The sequence below is a fragment of the Pongo abelii genome, chromosome 5, assembly GCF_028885655.2.
Source record: "Pongo abelii isolate AG06213 chromosome 5, NHGRI_mPonAbe1-v2.0_pri, whole genome shotgun sequence".
NCBI lineage: Eukaryota > Metazoa > Chordata > Mammalia > Primates > Hominidae > Pongo > Pongo abelii.
Window position 1 is genome coordinate 135,515,038 of NC_071990.2, and position 19,977 is coordinate 135,535,014.

General features: G+C 40.4%; 1 protein-coding gene across 1 annotated transcript in view; it reads right to left on the reverse strand.

The window, feature by feature from the left end:
- The window catches only part of SLC2A12 (solute carrier family 2 member 12), a 63,992-nt gene that overhangs the window by 14,542 nt on the left and 29,473 nt on the right, over positions 1-19,977 (reverse strand). Inside the window, exon 3 of the mRNA XM_024248706.3 lies at positions 3,736-3,858. Coding sequence (XP_024104474.1) covers positions 3,736-3,858 — 123 coding nt within the window. The remainder of the gene's footprint in view (positions 1-3,735; positions 3,859-19,977) is intronic.

Genomic DNA, 19,977 nt, shown 5'->3' on the forward strand with positions numbered 1-19,977 from the left:
AATAGCCTTTAACAGCTGCAGCCACAAACCACAGCTGGTCAGGCAGGAAAATTGACTGAGCAGTTGGGTACTGAGGCAGTGTTTGTAAATGCAGCATGAAAGAATCGAAGCATAGTAACTACTTGTCAGTGAGTGCTGAGGTTGGGAGAAGCAGGAAGGAGGAACCGCACTGCAGTTCTTTTGGCAACTTTAATTAAACTCCTGTCTCTGCTTTTCTAGCTGGCACAGGGTATTGCCCAACTGATTGCTTAATAAAGTCCTTGTAGAATTGGGTCTCCTTCCTTCTCTGGAGCTTAAAACCAGAATATAGAAATTGTCAAAACCCTAAAGGCTGTCTCATCAAATTGTCCCCAGTTTTGTTTGAGCACTTTGAGTAACAGGGAGCTCACCATTTCATGAAGCCTCTTACTGCCCTGTGAAATAGTTGCATCTGCTAGAAAGTTATTCCTTGCTTAGATCCTAAATCTGCCTTTCAGAGGCTGTGCTTTGTCCTCTGGAAGGACACACATTGAACCAGCTCTCCCCACCCCTTCTCCATGACAGCCATTCAAATATTTGAATGCACCTCAGCCCTTCTCTGAGAATCCCCTTGTCCAAGTCAAATATCCTGAACTCTTCAACCATTCTTCCCACAGCATAGGTTACTGCCCTCGCCATTCAGGTTGCCCTCCTTCAGTGAACACACTGCAATTTTTAAATGGCCCTCTTGAGATATTTTACTCAGAGCTGAATGCAATACTACAATTGTGTCACGATCACTGCAGAGTACATTTGTCTATCTGGAACAGTCTGCTTTTATTGATACAGCTGAAATTGCATAAAAATGTTGGTATTTAAGGGCTTGCTGCCAAGTAGAACCTCACATCTTTTAGATCCCTCTATCCCATACTTTGAAAATTTATTTTTGAAAATAAGTAGGAAATGTCAAGCATTCCAATTAAATGTCATCTAAAGGTTTTAGATCATTCTAGGCTTTTTGTTTTTAAGTGGATCTGTTTTCCTAACATTTGTTCTAAAAGCCCGTACAGAACTTCTAAAGCTTCACTAGCTCCTCCGGTGTATTAGCTATAGCCCTCCCAGAGATGTGTGTCATCTTTTCCATCCATCATCAATTCCATTTTTTCTTTTATATTTCTCTTTCTCCACATCAAATAGCAGATGGAGGGTGTGTGTGTGTTGAGTACGTGTGTGCGCATGTGAAGGTGGAGGGCATGTGTTTATGTGTGTGATCTGAGTAGGACCAGTTTCTTTGTTTCCTTTAATCTTGAGCTATTTCTCAAAAGGTAGGATAGGAACATTTGAAAATTTTATATAAAAACCCAAACCATGCTTAAATAGTAACCCCAAAGGTTAATTTCCAAAAGTGGATATACTAAATATATATGTATGTATGTGTGTGTATATGTGTATATACGTGTTTATATATATGCACGTATTTTCAGCAAACATCCACTTTTGAAAATTATATCTATAAAGACAATATATATGAAATGAAGAAATTGGGTTATTTGTTTCATAGAATTTCCCACAGTCTGGATTTTCTTGATAGTAGTCATGCTGCATGTTCCTCATCTATATATGAAATAAAGAAAAACCGACTCATTGGTCAGTTTTCGTGGATACTGGGGAACTGCCACATTATTTTGAAAACTAGAAAATAAAGAGAAAGTTTCAAGCACGTATTTTACCTTTCTTATATGATCCACACTTCAGGATAGCCAAATAGCTAATGAGAAGAAATTTCTCTTTAGAGAGATATTTCAGATAAAAATGGAGAAGGAATGATATATTGAGTAGGTCTGGGAAATGATCATCAAAGGAGGCCAACATGACAAACAGCGAGACAACCAGACCTCATGTGCCTCCTGTTGGCAGTTCACATGGCAGCAGCTGCCACAGAGTTCACCAACAAATGACATGTAAATCTCCTCAAGCCTCTTTTTTTTTTTTAAATAAATTTAGGCTTTATTTATTTATTTTAGCTCTATCATTCTTTGTAATCCCCAAAGGGTTTCCCTTCTTACTTTGTTCATGTTTACAAGTTGGAGCTAGGAAAACAAGGCGAATGCTTCTGTTTCTGATTTGATCCCTAATATTGGGTTATTTTATTATAATATATAAATCTAATTTGTGGTTCCTCTAGATAGGGCTGCTGAATGGAACACACAAATAGCCATTTTTTGTTTTGCTTGTAACATTTTTTTTATGCCTTGTCTTATTTCCGACATAGGGATCCTCAAGTTTTCTATACAATGCAGTTGAATTTCAGGCTTCAGTGGAAGTAACAATGACTCTGACCTTATTATAGAATCTCCCTGCCAGGCACAGTGGCTTACGCCTGTAATCCCAGCACTTCGGGAGGCTGAGGCAGGTGGATCACGAGGTCAGGAGTTCGAGACCAGCCTGAGTCAACAAAGTGAAACCCCATCTCTACTAAGAATACAAAAAAATTAGCCGGTCTTGGTGGTGCGCACCTGTAGTCCCAGCTACTTGGGAGGCTGAGGCAGGAGAATCGCTTGAACCTGGGAGGTGGAGGTTGTGGTGAGCCGAGATCACACCACTGCACTCCAGCCTGGGCAAGAGAGTGAGACTCTGTCTAAAAAAAAAAAAAAAAAGAATCTCCCTTCTGCTGCTCTCTGTCCTTAAATTTGATGAGATCCCCTTTGAAAATAAAAGTTTGTTATTATTACAAGCAATTCTGCCTGACACCTAAACATGACTTTTGTTATTGTGGATTGGTTTCTCTTTCTCCTCAAGCTTCTATCTAAATCTAATAGCAATTTACAAGAAACATAAAAGACAGAGAGGAGGGCTAGGCGTGGTGGCTCATGCCTGTAATCCCAGCACTTTGGGAAGCTGAGGCGGGTGGATCACTTGGGGTCAGGAGTTTAAGACCAGTCTGGCCAACATGGTGAAATCCCTGTCTCTACTAAAAATACAAAAATTAGCTGGGTGTGATGCTGTGTGCTTGTAATCCCAGGTGCTCCAGAGGCTGAGGCAAGAGAATCATTTGAACCCAGGGGCCGGAGGTTGCAGTGAGCTGAGATCATGCCACTGCACTCCAGCCTGGGCAACAGAGAGAGACTGTCTAAAAAAAAAAAAAAAAAAAAAAAAAAACAGAGAAACAGAGAGGGGCACGTGACATGTCTATAATCAACAAAATTCAGACTGGAAAATTCTATGAAATAAATCATTTGTTTTTTAATAGATTTTTAATTTCTTTAAAAATATAAGGTATAGTGGGGGTGAGGAGATGGAGGAGATAGAGACAAAACCTACAAATTATGACATATTTCAGTGACTTGTAAGTTATGTATTTGGGTCATGATTCAAATCATGTATAAAAAACAATTATAAGACAATTAGAACGTGAACACAGACTAGGTATTTGATACTAAGGGATGATTATTTATATTTTTAAGTGTGATAATGACATTGTAGTTATATATTTTTGAATGTCTTTTAAAGGTCTATGCTGAAATTTTACAGAAAAAACAACATTGCATATGGGATGTGACTCAAAATAATTGGGTAGAGGGAAGAGCAGGTGGGGTTATAAATAGATTTAGATTCAAAACTGTGTAAATTGGGTCATGGGTACTTCAGGGTCATGGCCGTTCTCCTTCTAAGTGTGTTTGAAAATTTCCACGAAAAAATGGTCTTTAGGTGGGTGTGATTCCCAAACATTTGTCCTATGAGGACCAAAAACATTAGAGGAAAACAAAGACTTCTTACCGGTTACAGTCAAAAATGTCAGCGAGATGAGGAGATTGATGCCCCAGTTCATGCTAGAAGTTAAAGCCATGGCTCGTCCTCTGATCCCACCAGGAAAGATCTCGCTGAGCACCAGCCAGGGCACTAGAAGAAAGGGAAGAGTGGGTGGCGGACAGCACATTTAGCGAAAACCCATTGAATCTGAGTGCCAGCACCCTGATTTCTCCCTGCCCTCGTCCTGCCGGGATTTGTGGTTGGGAAGCAGGGCCATTTCCTACCTCAGCAGAACAGGAGAGTAAAAGGACGTGCTGCCTCCTCACCTCCAGCCAAGGAAGAAAGGATTCACAGAAACATTAGGAGAGCTGGACCATGGTCCCCACGCATAGGGTGAGGGGCATGAGGTGCTGGTATCTGACACAGGCCCAAGAAACGCAAACCACAGGGGCAGAGGTGGGGGCCACCTGCCTGGCAGCAACAAGACAGCCAGCTCTGGACATCTGCCATGCACAGAAGCCTCGGTGCCAGAGCCCAGGTGTACCTGCTGTAGGACTGGGCTGTTTCCTCAACTCTCTCCCCCTGACCTTGGAGGAGTCAGAAATCACAGCTAATGAGCGGGTAGGAAATGGAGCCAGGTGGGCATGAGGAAGCTGGCTACTCTCCCTTCTCCAACTTGGGCGTCCTGGCCTGAAGCAAGCTGGATGGAGAGAAGTTCTAAATTAAATAGAGCTCCAAGATTTGATTATTGTACCAGACTAAACATTCGAATTTCTAGAAGGAGAGTCTTATTAGCACCAAAACTCATCAGAGGACTTTTTATTATCTGAGAGTGACAGGGAACATTATGGGGCTTGCCTGATGGGATCAGATGGGGCAATAAAGGAGCAAATTAACTTGTCTTCTGCCCACAGCCTATCAAACCCAGTTTGCCTAATAAAAAACAGCCAGGAGTTCTTACTGTGGGCTTTTACAGACATTTTTACACCCTCATCTCATTTGATCCTCACAAACCCCTACAAGGTGGGAACTATTACAATACCTCTTTTATCAAAGAGGAAACTGAGGCTTAGAAGAGTTAGCTTGCCAAGGTCACAGAGCACATAAGTGACAAACGTGGCATTATCCTTAGTAGTCTCTGGAATTCATGCTTTTTTATCATTGTGCTTTCTTGATAGTGACTCAATAAATATTTATTAATTAATAAATAAATGTCGAGTGTAAGCATCTTTGATTCAGTGAGAAGAAGGCCTTTGGCTCTGCCCCAGCTCAGGCTCACTGTTGGCTGATTCACTGTGTTTCAGAAGACCAGCTCTGATTTATCAACCAACTACATAATTTTATCCCAGAAGAGGGGATAGGAAGAAGAAACTAGAAGCCAGGGAGAGGCCACTCTGGCCAGCAACCACCTGGGCTGCCTATGCCAGAATCCAGCAGTCAGCCATGCCTCTAACTTAAAATTTGCCTATCCTGACAAGATTATGCCCTGTAGAAAAAACATCTGCTGGGTGTAAATTTGCTGCTTTAAAGGAAGAAAAAACTAAATTGGATTGCAGAAGACTGGAAAAATCTATTTTTTTCTTATATTCTCCAAGTGAATCTATACAGGGTTACCTTTCATGCATGGAAGATAATTATAATAAAAAGTAGTATAATTATTATTGTTGTTCTTATTAATGGGGAATTCAAAACTAGGAAACCTCATGTCTGCCACACTCTCACCTCACCTCTCTTCCCCTGCCCCTCTCCATACTAAAAGACCTTCACTAGATTCTTGCAGATTGTATCGTTGGTGGAATCGCTTTACTTTTAATGAGACCAGTTTAGTGCTCAGGTAACCCTGTCTTGAGCTTTGCAAGACTGAAGATCCAGCTCTGAGTAGACTGATATCTGCGTAATTCTGGTGAAGCCTTTGTAATGAAGACCTGTCCTTGGACAAATGCAAGATAAAATTACATAAATTCGATTTTTAAGCTAAATAATATATGCCACGGACCAACCTCCCTATACCCTTTCCTGGCATGGGTATTCGATGCTGGTCAGGTGAAGCTGAGGGTCCCTACAACCATTTGCTTTAACAGCCATGAGGAGGAGGTGGGGTAAAGGGCACTCTCATTTTCTTTTAGTAGAGGAGATAGCTCAGAGTTTCTTGTTCCAACTTCCATCCTCACCTCATCACCTTTCAAACCTCCTTCTTCCCCTCCCCATCTTTCATCATGGTGGCCTTGATTATTTAGTGAGGTTTGGGGAGAATCATTGCTGGGCTCATCAGAACCACCTTGGCCTCAAATGAAAATGAGTAGATCCTGCTGTGATAGAAAGTGGACCTCGTCAACAAGAAGATGGGACAGTTAGACAAAACACCAGCTGTATGTGCTGTATGTGCTCAGTCTGAACTGCCGGGGGCTTGTCTAGAAAAACTCGAGATCCACATTGCAAGCCTGTCCTAGATATTCATTCAATATAGCAGCTAAGCCAAGTCCTCCAGTAGTTTCACCAGTCAGCGAGCAGTGAGTTGAATATTGAAAAAGAGGCTTCCCTCAGTCTCTGTTTGAAAGGAAACTTGTCAAGCAAGCCCTACACCTGATGCTTCCAAAAATAACTCTATTGTTGCTGAAAGAGTCTACTTCTTTTTTGATTGAATGAAGGAATTAAAGAATTGATGGCTTGGTTTATCTAATATTGACAAACTGGATGTCACAAAAATTGACAAATGTTTTGACAATTTGACAAGGATGGCTCAACCTCCCAATGTGGAGCCTGTCAAGTTAAAAATAAGAATATTGAGCCTGTAATCCCAGCACTTTGGGAGGCTGAGGTGAGAGGATTGCTTGAGCTCAGTAGTTACAGACCAGCCTGCGCAACATGGCGAAACCTTGTCTCTACTTAAAATAATAAATAAAATAAAATAAACTAAGCCAGGTGTGGTGGCACATGCCCGTAGTCCCAATTACTTGGGAGGCTGAGGCAGGAGGATCACATGAGCCCAGGAGATCAAGGCTGCCCTGAGCTATGATCATACCACTGCACTTTAGCCTGAGCAACAGAGTGAGACCTTGTCCCTCACCCCAAAAAAGAGAGAATATTATTTAAACAATGATTCCAGATTGTAAAATCACAGGTTTTCAGCTCCAGAGAGAGGGAAATACAAATCTGAAAGTATCGTGTGCAGCAAGATAGACTCACTGAAAGGGTCAGAGTCTTTCCATGGTTGACCTAGAAGCAAGACAGTGCCAGAATCTCACCAACCTTGATGTTCTCTGGAAAGATGCTTTCAATACCTAAAGCAGAAGCAGTGGAGAAACTCAGTTTCAGTTCATAAGTAAGGACTGAAACTCATTCATTCATAAGAGGTATGAATCATTACATGGGAATTTAATGTGTTTATGTTTATAATAACAGGTGGGAGTTTTCTTAAAATTACTAATTCCTTTTCCCAATGAGATGGCCCAATTTCTCCCCAAGGAAGATTAAATTATTGCCACAGGGGAAGGCTCCCTTTCACTACCACAGCAAAAAAGTAGTGGCTCTCTCTGGGCATCTTCTTTATTCCCTACCCCAATGACAGGCCAAAAGGGGATGCACATTGTCCTATTTGCGCATCGGGAATCCACAGAGCACTCGTAACAGAGACACAGTGAACCCTTCTACAGTGAGCGCAGCCACTGGAGTTCAGCAGGCACTAAATTTATTCTCCTTGACTCCTATTACTCCACTTTCAATCCCATCGTTTCAGGACTGCCTCAGCAATTCGTACTCTTATAAATGTCAGGGTCTGCATGAATCTTGAAGGTCTTGTCTATGTTGCAATAATGGAGGAAGTTTTGGACTTGTGGGGGGCGGAGGTGTGATGATTGTTTATAGATATGAAACTCATATTTCACATGGTATTAAATCATCAGGGCTGCCTATCAGAACTTGCCTGATCCAGATGAAATCCACAGACAGCGTGCTTATGGCTACACAGAATGTCATAAAAAGATCAGGAAGGGCAAGTTTGTTGAAGTCTCTCTGTCTCCGGTTGACGACATGGACTTGGATTCATAGGGGTATTCAACAGAAATGGCAGCCCTGACACTTGTGTGTTTCCCCCTCCTACCTATTTCAGGTTCCTGCCCCAGTTTTTCCCACAGAAACTGTCATTTAACCTTCTATGCCTTCAGATTTAAATTCTACAGCTCTCCAGGCACACTTTCTGTTTGGCTTGAGTCCTTCCTAAACCACCTGGCATGCTAGCCCAGGGTTTGAAAGGCTCACAGAGCCTTTCAAGTCTTGAAAGTCTTGCCAGAGAACTCCTAACAATTTGGAGGAAGGTCTACACTCAGACTGCAGAGTTTTCAACAACTTGATTTGCAAAGGAGCCATGCCCTATACTTTGTAGGAGTGAAAAATCCTTGGTTTTTATTGCCTTTGTAAGCGGCACACCTACCTCTCTGACTGCAAAGGAGTAGTTCAAATGTGAATTTGAGAGGGACTGTGCCCATCCCTTCCAACCAGATGTTCAAATTCTGGCCTCATAAGTTGCCTAAGTGGAAAAATTGGGTTCTTTAAAAATAAGTATACGACCGGGTGTGATGGTTCACTCCTGTAATCCTAGCACTTTGGGAGGTCGAGGCAGGTGGATCGCTTGAGCTCAGGAGTTCGAGACCAGCCTAGGTAATGTGGTGAAACCCCATCTCTATAAAAAAATACAAAAATTAGCCAGGTGTGGTGTTGTGTGCCTGTAGTCTCAGCTACCCGGGAGGCTGAGGCAGGAAGATTGAGGCTGCAGTAGTGATCTTTGAATTTTAAAATCAAATTAAAAATATGATCTTAAATTGAAATTTCTTTTTCTTTACTCTAAGAGCCTCCAAGAGTTTTTCTGAATTAAGTTATTAACAGGAGATCGAGGCTGCAGTGAGCCATGATCACGCCACTGCACTCCAGCCCAAGCGTCAGAGTGAGACCCTGTCTCAAAAAAATAAATAAATAAAATAAAAATAGGCCGGGGCAGTGGCTCATTCCTGTAATTCCAGCACTTTGGGAGCCCGAGGCGGGCAGATCACCTAAGCTCAGGAGTTTGAGACCAGCCTGGCCAGCATTGTGAAACCTCATCTCTACTAAAAATACAAAAAATTAGACAAGCGTGGTTGACAAGCCTGTAGTTCCAGCTACTTGGGAAGCTAAGGCAGGAGAATCGCTTGAGCCCAAGAGGTGAAAGTTGCAGTGAGCCGAGATCACACCACTGCACTCCAGCCTGGGAGACAGAGCTAGGCTGTCTCCCCCAAAATAAATAAATAATAAATAAACCCCACTATAGGATAGCATCCCTAACATTGGCAGTGATGTGGTTGCTTTAATTTCTTGTTCTTTTTTGTATTCTCAGTGTCCCTGAGTCATATCCACTCATGGCCTTTTGTAAAAGAAATACTTTTTCAAGAATATTATCTTGGATTACTTAAATTACAAACTAAAAAAGGCAATTAAATAAAGGCTCAATGTTCTCTAACCTTTCTGTCCTAAAGATTTCTAATCAAAACCAATTGAAATGATTTTTCAAAAAAATATACCAAGGGAAATTGGACTAAATGGAATAACCCTCAATAATGAATGCTAGAGTTAAAAATGGAATTCTTTTGTGAGCAGGCACCAATTGGGGATAAGAGAGAACTATGGCAGTGTTCTTCAAACTCTCTTGCTTGTGTGGCCTGGAATTTTAATAACTATTTTCTTTAATTTATAAGCCAACAGCTAACATTTTTTCACCATAAATTTAAATAATAGCAAAGGATGCAATTTATATTGTATTTAAATTCTAACGTTTAAAGTAGAATAGTTATATTACTCTTTTAAATGTTTCCTGTGGAATTCAAATACCATACCTTTTGATAGCCATTGTCATCCATTTAAAAAATTTAGGAACAGCGCAGTGGCCCACTCCTACAATTCCACTGCTTTGGGAGGCTGAGGCAGGAGGATCCCTTGAGGCCAGGAGTTTGGGACAACCTGGGCAACATAACTAGACTCTGTCTCTACAAAAAATTTAAAAAATATAGCCAGGAGTGGTGGTGCATGCCTGTAGTCCTAGCTACTCAGGAGACATAGGCAGAAGGACGGCTTGAACCCAGAGGTTTGAGGATGCAGTGAGCTATGATCAATCACACCATTACACTCCAGCCCAGGCAACAGAGCAAGACCCTGTCTCTTAGAAAGTAAATAAATAAATAGTATAGGAAAAAGGTATTTAATAGAAAGTTTACATTGTTTCTTTTTCACTTAAACTTAGTATTTTACTCTACTGTACTGCATTTTTAAGCTGGAAAGTCTTTTATTGATAATCTCATCATACATCTCTCAAAAAAACTATGACCTCAGGCCGGGCATGGTGGCTCATGCCTGTAATCCTAGCTACTTGGGAGGCTGAGGCACAAGAATTGCTTGAACCCAGGAGGTGGAGGTGGAGGTTACATCATTGCACTACAGCCTGGGTGACAAGAGTGAAACTCTGTCTCAAACAGTAATATTAATAATAATAATGTTTTAAAATATGACTTTAAATTGAAATTTTTTTATTTACTCTAAGAGCCTCTAAGAATCTGTCTGAATTAAGCTATTAGCATAATAATTACTATAAATGGATCAAAATTATAGAAATATCTTACATATTTTAGAAATGATTATTAAACAGGAAAAATGAAAATATATTGGGAATACCTCTCAATGAGATGGATGGGGAGTTTTTTTCTTTATTTTGTATCTGTGGTTGAATGCCACTTATTTCTAGAATAACATGATACATTTCTACTTTTTAAATGGAAGAAAATTATTGTTCTCAAGATTAATTAAAATATGGGGAGTTGAAAAAATTTTGTAATAGCAATGTCACTTAATTCTTTAAGTAACAGAAGATATATGTAATAATATAGTGCTGATAACTTGATTAGATGATCTTTTATTTTTTATTGAAAGCAAATTATTGGAAATAGCTTGACTTATAAAATGATGATTATCTGGGCTTTAGACTCATTTTTGAACAGCTACACCAATATTTCCAGTTGTCTTTTTGACTAGCATTCTTAGGTTTTTACAATTTTGAACATGTATCAAAATAATATTTCTGGTAGTAACAAGTGTGCTTTCTTTTAAGTGGGAGAACAGTTATAACTGGGGAGATGGGGAAGGAGAAATATCAAGAAACAGATTTTTTTGAACCTGAATCTCTGGAAATTGATTTGCTTTGAATTATCATGGAAGGAGTACACTTCAGAAAGTAAACTCCCTAGAGCAGTGGTCCCCAACCTTTTTGGCACCAGGGACTGATTTCGTGGAAGACAATTTTTCCACAGACGGGGGGCGGGGGGATGGTTTCGGGATGATTCAAGTACATGACGTTTATCATTAGATTCTCATAAGGAGTGTGCAACCTACATCCCTCGCATGGGCAGTTCACACTAGGGTTTGCCCTCCTATGAGACCCTAATGCTGCAGCTAATTAGACAGGAGGTAGAGCTCAGCTTCACTTGCTCACGCACAGCTCACCTCCTGCTGTGCAGCCGGGTTCCTAACAGGCCACAGACCTGTACTGGTCCAGTCCATGGTCCAGCAGTTGGGAACCCCTACCCTGGAGCATGCATACCCCAATTTGCAGACCACTGAACTAAAAGTTCAAAATGCCAAGCCAAAAAGGAAGGAGCTGCAAGAAATTAGTCTTTTCTAGTTTGCACTATAACTTAAATGTCATGGCTTCGGAGATCATATTTGATGTTTTACATTTTTCATTATTGATACTTTAATTAGGGAAGTATTATAGTTTTAAATGTTGCAAATTATCCTTGAAAAATCCTTAACATTGAGTCATGGAAAACAGTAAAGTAACACATGAATACTTGTGTTTATTAAGATAGTATTCAAACCTTAGCCTGACACTTCAACGTCTTTTACAGTCCAATATTTATCATTTTCAAGGTCATAGAACTGTAATTGGAGTATCAGACTGAGAGATAAGTTAAACACTGACGTATTATGTGAGCAGTTGCCCATGGTGATAGGACTGATGGTGTCATTTTGCTGTACTTCTAGCTGTGCTTATGCTACAAAAATGTAGTTTTAAACTCTTTGGTTCTATTAGATACTGCTGCTGCATCATCTAACTCCAAGGGGAAAACAGGATTTAATTAGCTAAGTGCACCTATTTCTTTAAGTTTTTCCTGGTTGTTTGGATGCAAAGTTAGTACAGAACCACATGGATGCTATTTTCCATGTAATAATTCACCATCCCAATCACTCTAAATGACCTTTGACTTAATTAATTGAGAAAAAAGAACGGTGTTTGTGTAAATATTGGTGATAACTGAAATTTAAGATTTAAAGGGAAAAATAAGATTTGAAAGATCTTAAAGGTAGATGCACAACATAAACTCATGTGACTATTGTTGTATAATGGCTACATTTAATAATAAAACTCTCCTGTTAACACTTTTACACTGTTGGAAACATGTGGGGGGTGGGGACCAACACACAATGGGGCCTGTCGAAGGAGTGTGTGCGGGGAGGGAGAGCATCAGGAAGAATAGCAAATGGATGCTGGGCTTAATACCTAGGTGATGGGTATTAATACCTAGGTGATGGCACACGTTTACCTATGTAACAAACCTCCACATCCTGCGCATGTACCCCTGAACTTAAAATAAAAGTTGGAAATAAATATATATTTAAAAAATAAATAACCCTCTCTTGTTCAAAAAATAACAATGTCTGAAATTGCCTTTTCTCTAAAGATGTAATTATCCCATAAGAATGGTGGAAGAGGAAGATGAGCAGAGAAAAAGCCTTTGACTGTGGTGGTTCTGCATGTTAGGGACCTGGAGCCTTGGAGGAAATCTGAAGAATACCAGAATCTTTTTTGAAACACCTGTGCTTCTGCAATGTCAGCCTCTTTGCCTTAAACCCAGTAGGTCTTGAAATGAAGCCACTAAGTAAACTTCCAAATTAGAACCTGCTGCTCCATATCCTTGGAGCTGTCATAATCTTTAGCTGTGCAAATATCCAATGAACAAAATTTTAAGAGCCAGAGTTATTTGTTTAAATCTAAGTTTAAACTTTATGGCAGATGACTCATGCTTCCAACATTGATACCACCCTCCAATAGGCTGGTTCAGCTCCATAAAACCAAACAGAGCAAAAAGCTAGGCTCTATGGTCTTTGAGTTTTTCGAAATTCTAGTTTGTTGTTTCGAATAGAAAGAAAGACATTTGAGTTTTAGGATATTTGGGTTGGGAGCCAGTTCTCCGTGGGTCTCTCACATTTCCTCATGTCTTGTGGGAAAAGGCACTGACCGTCTTTGCTCTAGGCTGTCTTTCCAAGGCTGTTTGTATAATAGCCTTGTTGTAGGCTGCATAATAAATAGTCTTGGAGGTAGAGATAGTGACACCCTCTGGAGCAAAGGGCAAGTTTGTTGACTGTCTGCTAAAGATAACATCTCCTAGAAAAAATAACAAAAGAAAAAATAAATAAATAAATAAATAAATAAATAAGATAATGTCTCCATCCAGGGAAGACATCTGGGTAGCTTACTCTCTATTGTGAAAAATGTGGGTTTGCTAAGCTGGGGTGTTCCCTCAAAAAAAAAAATTCTGTGCAGGTGTCATCTGGCCCCTTCATGTTGACCTGTACTGGGGCTTGGAGAACCTGGGCAAGTGTTCATATTCTGGCTATTGCTTTGCTATAGATAATAAACTGCCCTTTGTCTCTGACCAAGGAGTCTTGTGTTTTTTGTCAACATCATTAAACTGTGACAGGCTAACTTGTTGATATTCTAGCTATTGCTTTGCTATGGATAACAAACTGCCCTTTGTCTCTGACCAAGGAGTCTTGTGTTTTTTGTCAACATCATTAAACTGTGACAGGCTAACTTGTTAGCTTGCAAGTGGGGTAAAATCTCAGCCCCTTATAGTTATCGACAGTTTGATTACTTGTGGCTATGGTATGATTTTTCTACAAAGATCTTTTAGTACTATTATCAACTTTAGAATGCTCATTCACATCTGAGAGATTTAATGTGATTCTTAAGGCTGAGATAATCCATTGAAATATTTCTATAACCTCTAATGTTTAATTAGGTAAGCAAAAACACTTCCCTCCCAAATTCCAGGTTTAGATTGTCACATATTTCTCTTAGGAAAACCATGAAGGAATTTCCTCCAATCTTTTTGGTAAAGAGTCAAGTTTAAATATATTCAATTACATGAAACCAAGGTAGGAATAATTATCCTACCTTGGATGGGCTATTCTCAGTCTTTTTCTCAGAGGAAGCTGGGTCTCATATTTGGAGAAAAACATGGAAAAACTTAAAATAAATTTTGTCTAACAAACACTGTACATTTTTTTAAATGGCCTTCATTTTAGTGACTCTAAAACATGAAACTTCTTCAGTCACCAAATATTGGAGATGGCCTTGCATCCTCAATTTAGTAGCTTTACTCAGAAATAATTTTTGGCCAAATGTGTGTGAGGTTCCACACAAGCCACATTCACCTCTCATTCCCTGGATATTGGGTCAGAGTCGTACCAGAGGAGATCAGGATATCCAGCCCCAGACTAGGGAGCTCCCCCTTAATTATGGAAGCTGAAAGAGTTCTAGAAAGAATTTTTTGATTCATCCAACAAATACTTATTGAGCCCCAGTTGTGGGCCAGGTGCCATGTTAGGCCTGGAGAAGCCAGTGTGAACAGGGCAGAGTTGATGTTTGCACAGGACATATAGTCTAAATTCGTTGCACCAACTTAGAAGAGTGGACATTTAGGCCGGGCGCGGTGACTCACGCCTGTAATCCCAGCACTTTGGGAGGCCGAGGCGGGCGGATCACAAGGTCAGGAGATCGAGACCACGCTGGCGAACACGATGAAACCCCGTCTCTACTAAAAATACAACAAAATTAGCCGGGCGTGGTGGTGGGCGCCTGTAGTCCCAGCTACTCAGAACGCTGAGGCAGGAGAATGGCGTGAACCCGGAAGGCAGAGCTTGCAGTGAGCCGAGATCGCGCCACTGCACTCCAGCCTGGGCGACAGAGCGAGACTCTGTCTCAAAAGAAAAAAAAAAAAGAGTGGACATTTGTATGTTTCTCAACCTTTCATCTTTCACCAAAGCTTCATGATTTTCTGTAAAACCTGTCTGGTTTCCTAGGAAGCTCTCTGGACTGCAGGTGACCTAGGATTGAACTATACTTCTCAAAGCCACAGTCTGGTCTCTGTGGTCCTGACTCAGCTGGATTTATGTGTAGAGGGAGGGAAAGAAGACCACATCATCGTAAATCAATAAAGGGCTTGAAGCACTTCCTGTGTGTCCCAGAGTGACTTAAGCAAAACGCCTGTTGAAGTCAGTGCTGGCATTATCAGAACTGTTCACCTCATGTCTAGACCACAGCCAGACATTTAATAACACTAATGACTAAGTGTACTAAGTCCATGCCACACACCATGCACTGAACTAGGGGCACTTTATGCAGATTCCTTCATTTAACTCGACAGTTAGTCCATCACGTGGATACAATTGCCCTGTTTTCTAGATAAAACTGAAAGCTAGAGAGATCAACGGACTTGCCCTAAGTCCTACACGATGGTGCTGGATTCAAGGCCAGGCAGTCCAATACCAAAGCCTGGTCCAAATTCAAACACAATGGCTTTCTTGCAGCTCTCCTCACCCTTCAAGCTCATGTCTTCAAAGCCATCTGATCTGCCATTAGCCCTGCTTCAAGACCCCCTCCTCCAAGATTGTCACACTGCTTTCTTCATACAAACCAAATGTTACCACCTCAGAAATGTCTTCTGTCACTATCATATCGGAAATAACCCTCCTCCAAGCATGCCCTTTCACTTACTCTCTTTTATTTTTCTTTATCGCTCTTACCTCCACCTAAATTTTAACACTTCTGTCTCCTGAAACTGTATCATAGGTGTGTTCATTTTTTTTTCTTTTCGTCTGTCCCTATCACTGGTTCGTGAAAATAAGATGTGGATCTCCAGCACCTGGTACTGTGCCTGCCATGTTGTGGGTGAGCAAGACACGTGTGCTGGATGTGTGAGTGAATCAATGAATCCCTACCACTTCTTTCTCTATCTTCTCCTCTTCCTCACTCCAAGATGTTTTCTTGCTGGAATTCCTGCCCATTTGAGTCCTCAGAGTTGGTAGAAGAGATCAGGGGACGTTATTTGGTGTCACCTGTCACTTGAATATGTGAATACAAAGGTAGCTGAAGGACGACAGTCGCAGCTTTATCACCTAACTTCATATGTGACCTTGGGAAACATGCCTTCCATCTGCTCAAAGTGAAAAGTTATTCATCAGGAGATGAAAGAAGAGGTTAATTAATTAATTTATGGGCATGTGAATTTTTGGATAAAAAGCCCTAATAATTATTATTAAAAAAAAACAGTCACACATATTTTTCTGAGTTACAGTGGCTGTTTTAAGGAGGGCTGGGTTTCTACACAAGTGTCACCTCAGATGAACTCATGAAATAATAACATTATGCCTTGGGTTTTGGCTCATCTTGACTTTACTTGTGAAGCATGAATACAAAAATCTTCACATTGTTCTGTGTCTTCACAATGTCAAGAATCTGTGATTCCATGTTGTGAAAGCTTGAACCATGTTAGAAAAATTCTGTTATTAAAGGGAACTAAAGTGATGATCAAGAGCACCCCAGAAACAGTGGGGAGTCGAGGTAAGATTTTGAACATATTTGAAGTGAAAGATAAGATATGGACAACAGAGTGTTTAATAAGTATATATCCTGATTGTGTTTGACGTAAGAGTTTTAATATTAGCTACAGAAAAATGGAAGGGAGGGGCTCTTAGCCTCTCTGGGGCCATGAACCTCTTCGGTAGGCTGGTGAAGCCTATGGACCCCTTCTTAGAATAATATTTTAAATGCATTCTAGAAGTACATAAGATATTGGGTGCAATGGCTCATGCCTATAATTCCAGCACTTTGGGAGGCCAAGGCAGGTGGATCACTTGAGGTCAGGTGTTCAAGACCAGCCTGGCCAACATGGTAAAACCCCATCTCTACTAAAACTACAAAAATTAACCAAGCATGGTGGTAGTGCACAACTGTAATCCCAGCTACTCGGGAGGCTGAGGCAGGAGAATCACTTGGACTCAGGAGGCAGAGATTGCAGTGAGCCAAGATCGAGCCACTGCACTCCAGCCTGGGCAACAGAGTGAGATTCCATCTCAAAAAAAAAAAAAAAAAAATACATAAGATTACATGAGTACCCCCTCCTGAATTCTAAATTCTGGGGCAACCCAATTATTTTACAGTTGGGGGAACAGGGGGCCAGAAAGTAAAATGACGTTGGGCATCTACTTTAACCTAAGAATAGAAACACTTTCCTGGCAGAAGAAAATCATGCTGTGATCTAACACAATTAAGGAATGTTGTTCTAAGCCAATCCATATTTAAGAAGGTCTAATAAGGATGGTTTAATCTTGCTTTCAATGTTACTTTAGAACAGCAAGTACTTTTCCTTCATACCTCTATTTACACAAAGGATTTGTTTGTATTACAAGCAATAAACTCTCTAAATACCTGAGCACTAATCACATCAGCTTAATAAGTTTGGTAATACATTCAAGATCTGGTATGAAAAGTTTGTTCCTAATAAAAATCTTCTTTAAACTCCAACTAGTTTATATAGTTTATACCAATGCCCTAGAATACAATTGGGGATTGAAATGAAATTACTATGGTATATTTTCTTTAGAAAAGAAAAAGAAACTAAAATGTGAATATGGATGTAAAGGATTGACTCTTAGCAAGAAAAAAATGGATAATTATTTGGGTCTCTTTTAAAAACATGAGGAGAATCCATAGCCTCAAGATAAGAATGTGAAATGACTGTTCTCTTTAGAAGATGTGATTTGGATTCCTGCCTCTGACAGCATGACTCCAAGCCTCACGTGTGATTACCCAGGCCAGTCCTTGCACCTGCAGTTGTAAATTGGACAGTCCATGAGATGTAAGAAGTATTTCCTTTTCCTAGATCCAAACTTCCTTCAACCCTGAGATTCTTCATTTCATTGGCATTGCTTTTTGTCTAAGTAGTTCTCCGAAGCCCCTCTCCTCCATGTTGTAGCAAAAAGCAGAGGATCCAAAAAGCATCCACAACAACTTTTAGATATTGTGTCCAAAATTCTCGAATAACTATGTATGCCTTAACAAAGAAATGCCTAAATATCTCCCGCTAATTGTTTCTTAACACTACTAAATCTCCTGCATCTTTTCTTACAGCCAAAATCAGAAAGAGATTTTTTAAAAATCACGCCCAAGTGATGGATTGTTCTGCAAAAAGCCTCGTGATGGTGTCTGGCAGGAACAGGAGTTTTTTTGGCAGCCTAGTATTTCCAGCTTACTTTGTTCCTAGCCTGCCCACTAGCCAGATCTTTACACAAGTAAAAAAGCCCAATTTGACATCTTTCCTGTGTCTGCATCGTATTTTTAAGTCCTTTTCCTCCTTCCCGCTTAAAATCACAAAGGTAAATAAACCAGCATGATTTTTAAACAGACTCATGCTGTGCTCACTTACAGGGACAGAAAGAAAAAATATGAGATGTTTCTTCCTTCAAAATGCTTACAGTCTATAACTACATTCTGGTTAATAAACCAAAATAAACATACAGAAGTAATACCCTATTGCTAAGGACTAAGATGTGTTCTCATGTTGTAACTTACATTATATCACACTCTCATACTTTATAGCATCTAAAGCACTCTCATATACATTAGATCATCTGATGTGCACCTGTACTCTAGGAGATAGGACAGATATTACTATGCCCATTACATAGATTAGAAATAGCTCAGAGAAGAAAAATCATGTAAAGGTCACACCACCAGTAAGTAGAAGAGCTGGGATTAGAACAGAGGTTTTCTGATTTTAAATTTACACCCTTGGTAGCCCAGAACTGAATTACTCTAGAAACACACTAGTAGTTCATACAAATAAAGACCTCTAAAAAAATGGAGTGGATTCAAAGAGGAGATAAAGCTTTCATTTAACTTCAAAAAGAGGAAGGATCTGGATAGAGTAGAGGGGGAAGGAAGAGGCCACAACAAGTGCTTTGTGTGTATTGACTTGGGTGTGGAGCAGTGGGGAATAAACCCACACTGATAAAGTATTGCCTCATTGCACAATCCCAGGGAGCATCATTCACTTTGTCTGTTATGTGGAGTCTATGGTGGCCCTGAAGCACAAGACTTAGACTACAAGTAAATCATGGCCCTATGGTCCTGCAGATGCCCTGATAGAGCTGGGTGAGATAATGGAGGGTCTTGAAAAACCAGAGGTTTTGCCTCAAACATAGGTGATATAGAAGCAGAAAGAACATGGATTAGCTTTCGGGTACCTAGGGTTCTATTCCCAAATCTGTGTGCCCTCAATCTCCCAGAATTTCTTTTACTTGTTTTCTATTGAATGGCTCATGCCTGTAATCCCAGCACTTTGGGAGGCCGAGGTGGGTAGATCACTTGAGCTCAGGAGTTCGAGATCAGCCTGGCCAACATGGCGAAACCCTGTCTCTACTAAAAATACAAAAATTAGCCAGGCATGGTGGTGGGAGCCTGTAACCCCAGCTACTTGGGAGGCTGAGGCAGGAGAATCTCTTGAACCCGGGAGGAGGCAGAAGTTGCAGTGAGCCGAGATCACACCATTGCACTCCAGCCTAGGCGACAAGAGCGAAACTCCATCTCAAAAAAAAAAAAAAAAAAAGAAAAGAAAAATGTTGCACCAGATCATTTCTAATCTCCTTTTCATCTGGAAAGCCATTTGACCTGTATGTCGTGGAAGAAAAGAGGAAATCTTTGAAGATTTGTAAACACTGATGACATGAGGAAAATGGTATTTAAGAAATACTGGTGTGAAAGTTGCCAATACCAAAATGGAGTCGCTTATGTCAAAACACAAACAAAATGGAGTCAGGAGGGCAAGAAAGAAGGAGCTCTTATCACAAGAGATTTCTGCACGTACCTCATGGTTTTCCTGTAACAGGACTTATTGCAAGGAAATCCCTCAAGACTGCAGTATTCCAAATAATCTGTTTACACAAGGACACTTGCCTAGTAAGTCTGTCTCAACCAACCAATAAGCTAATGCCAACTCCTGTAACAAACCCCTGTTATCTTTGGTCTTTGTAACCTTTGGTTACAGTCTATGTGGAATTCTTTTTGTCTTTAAAAGCTCCCCCTTTGCCCCAACCCCCAGATATGTCTACGAACCATCACAGCATGCATAT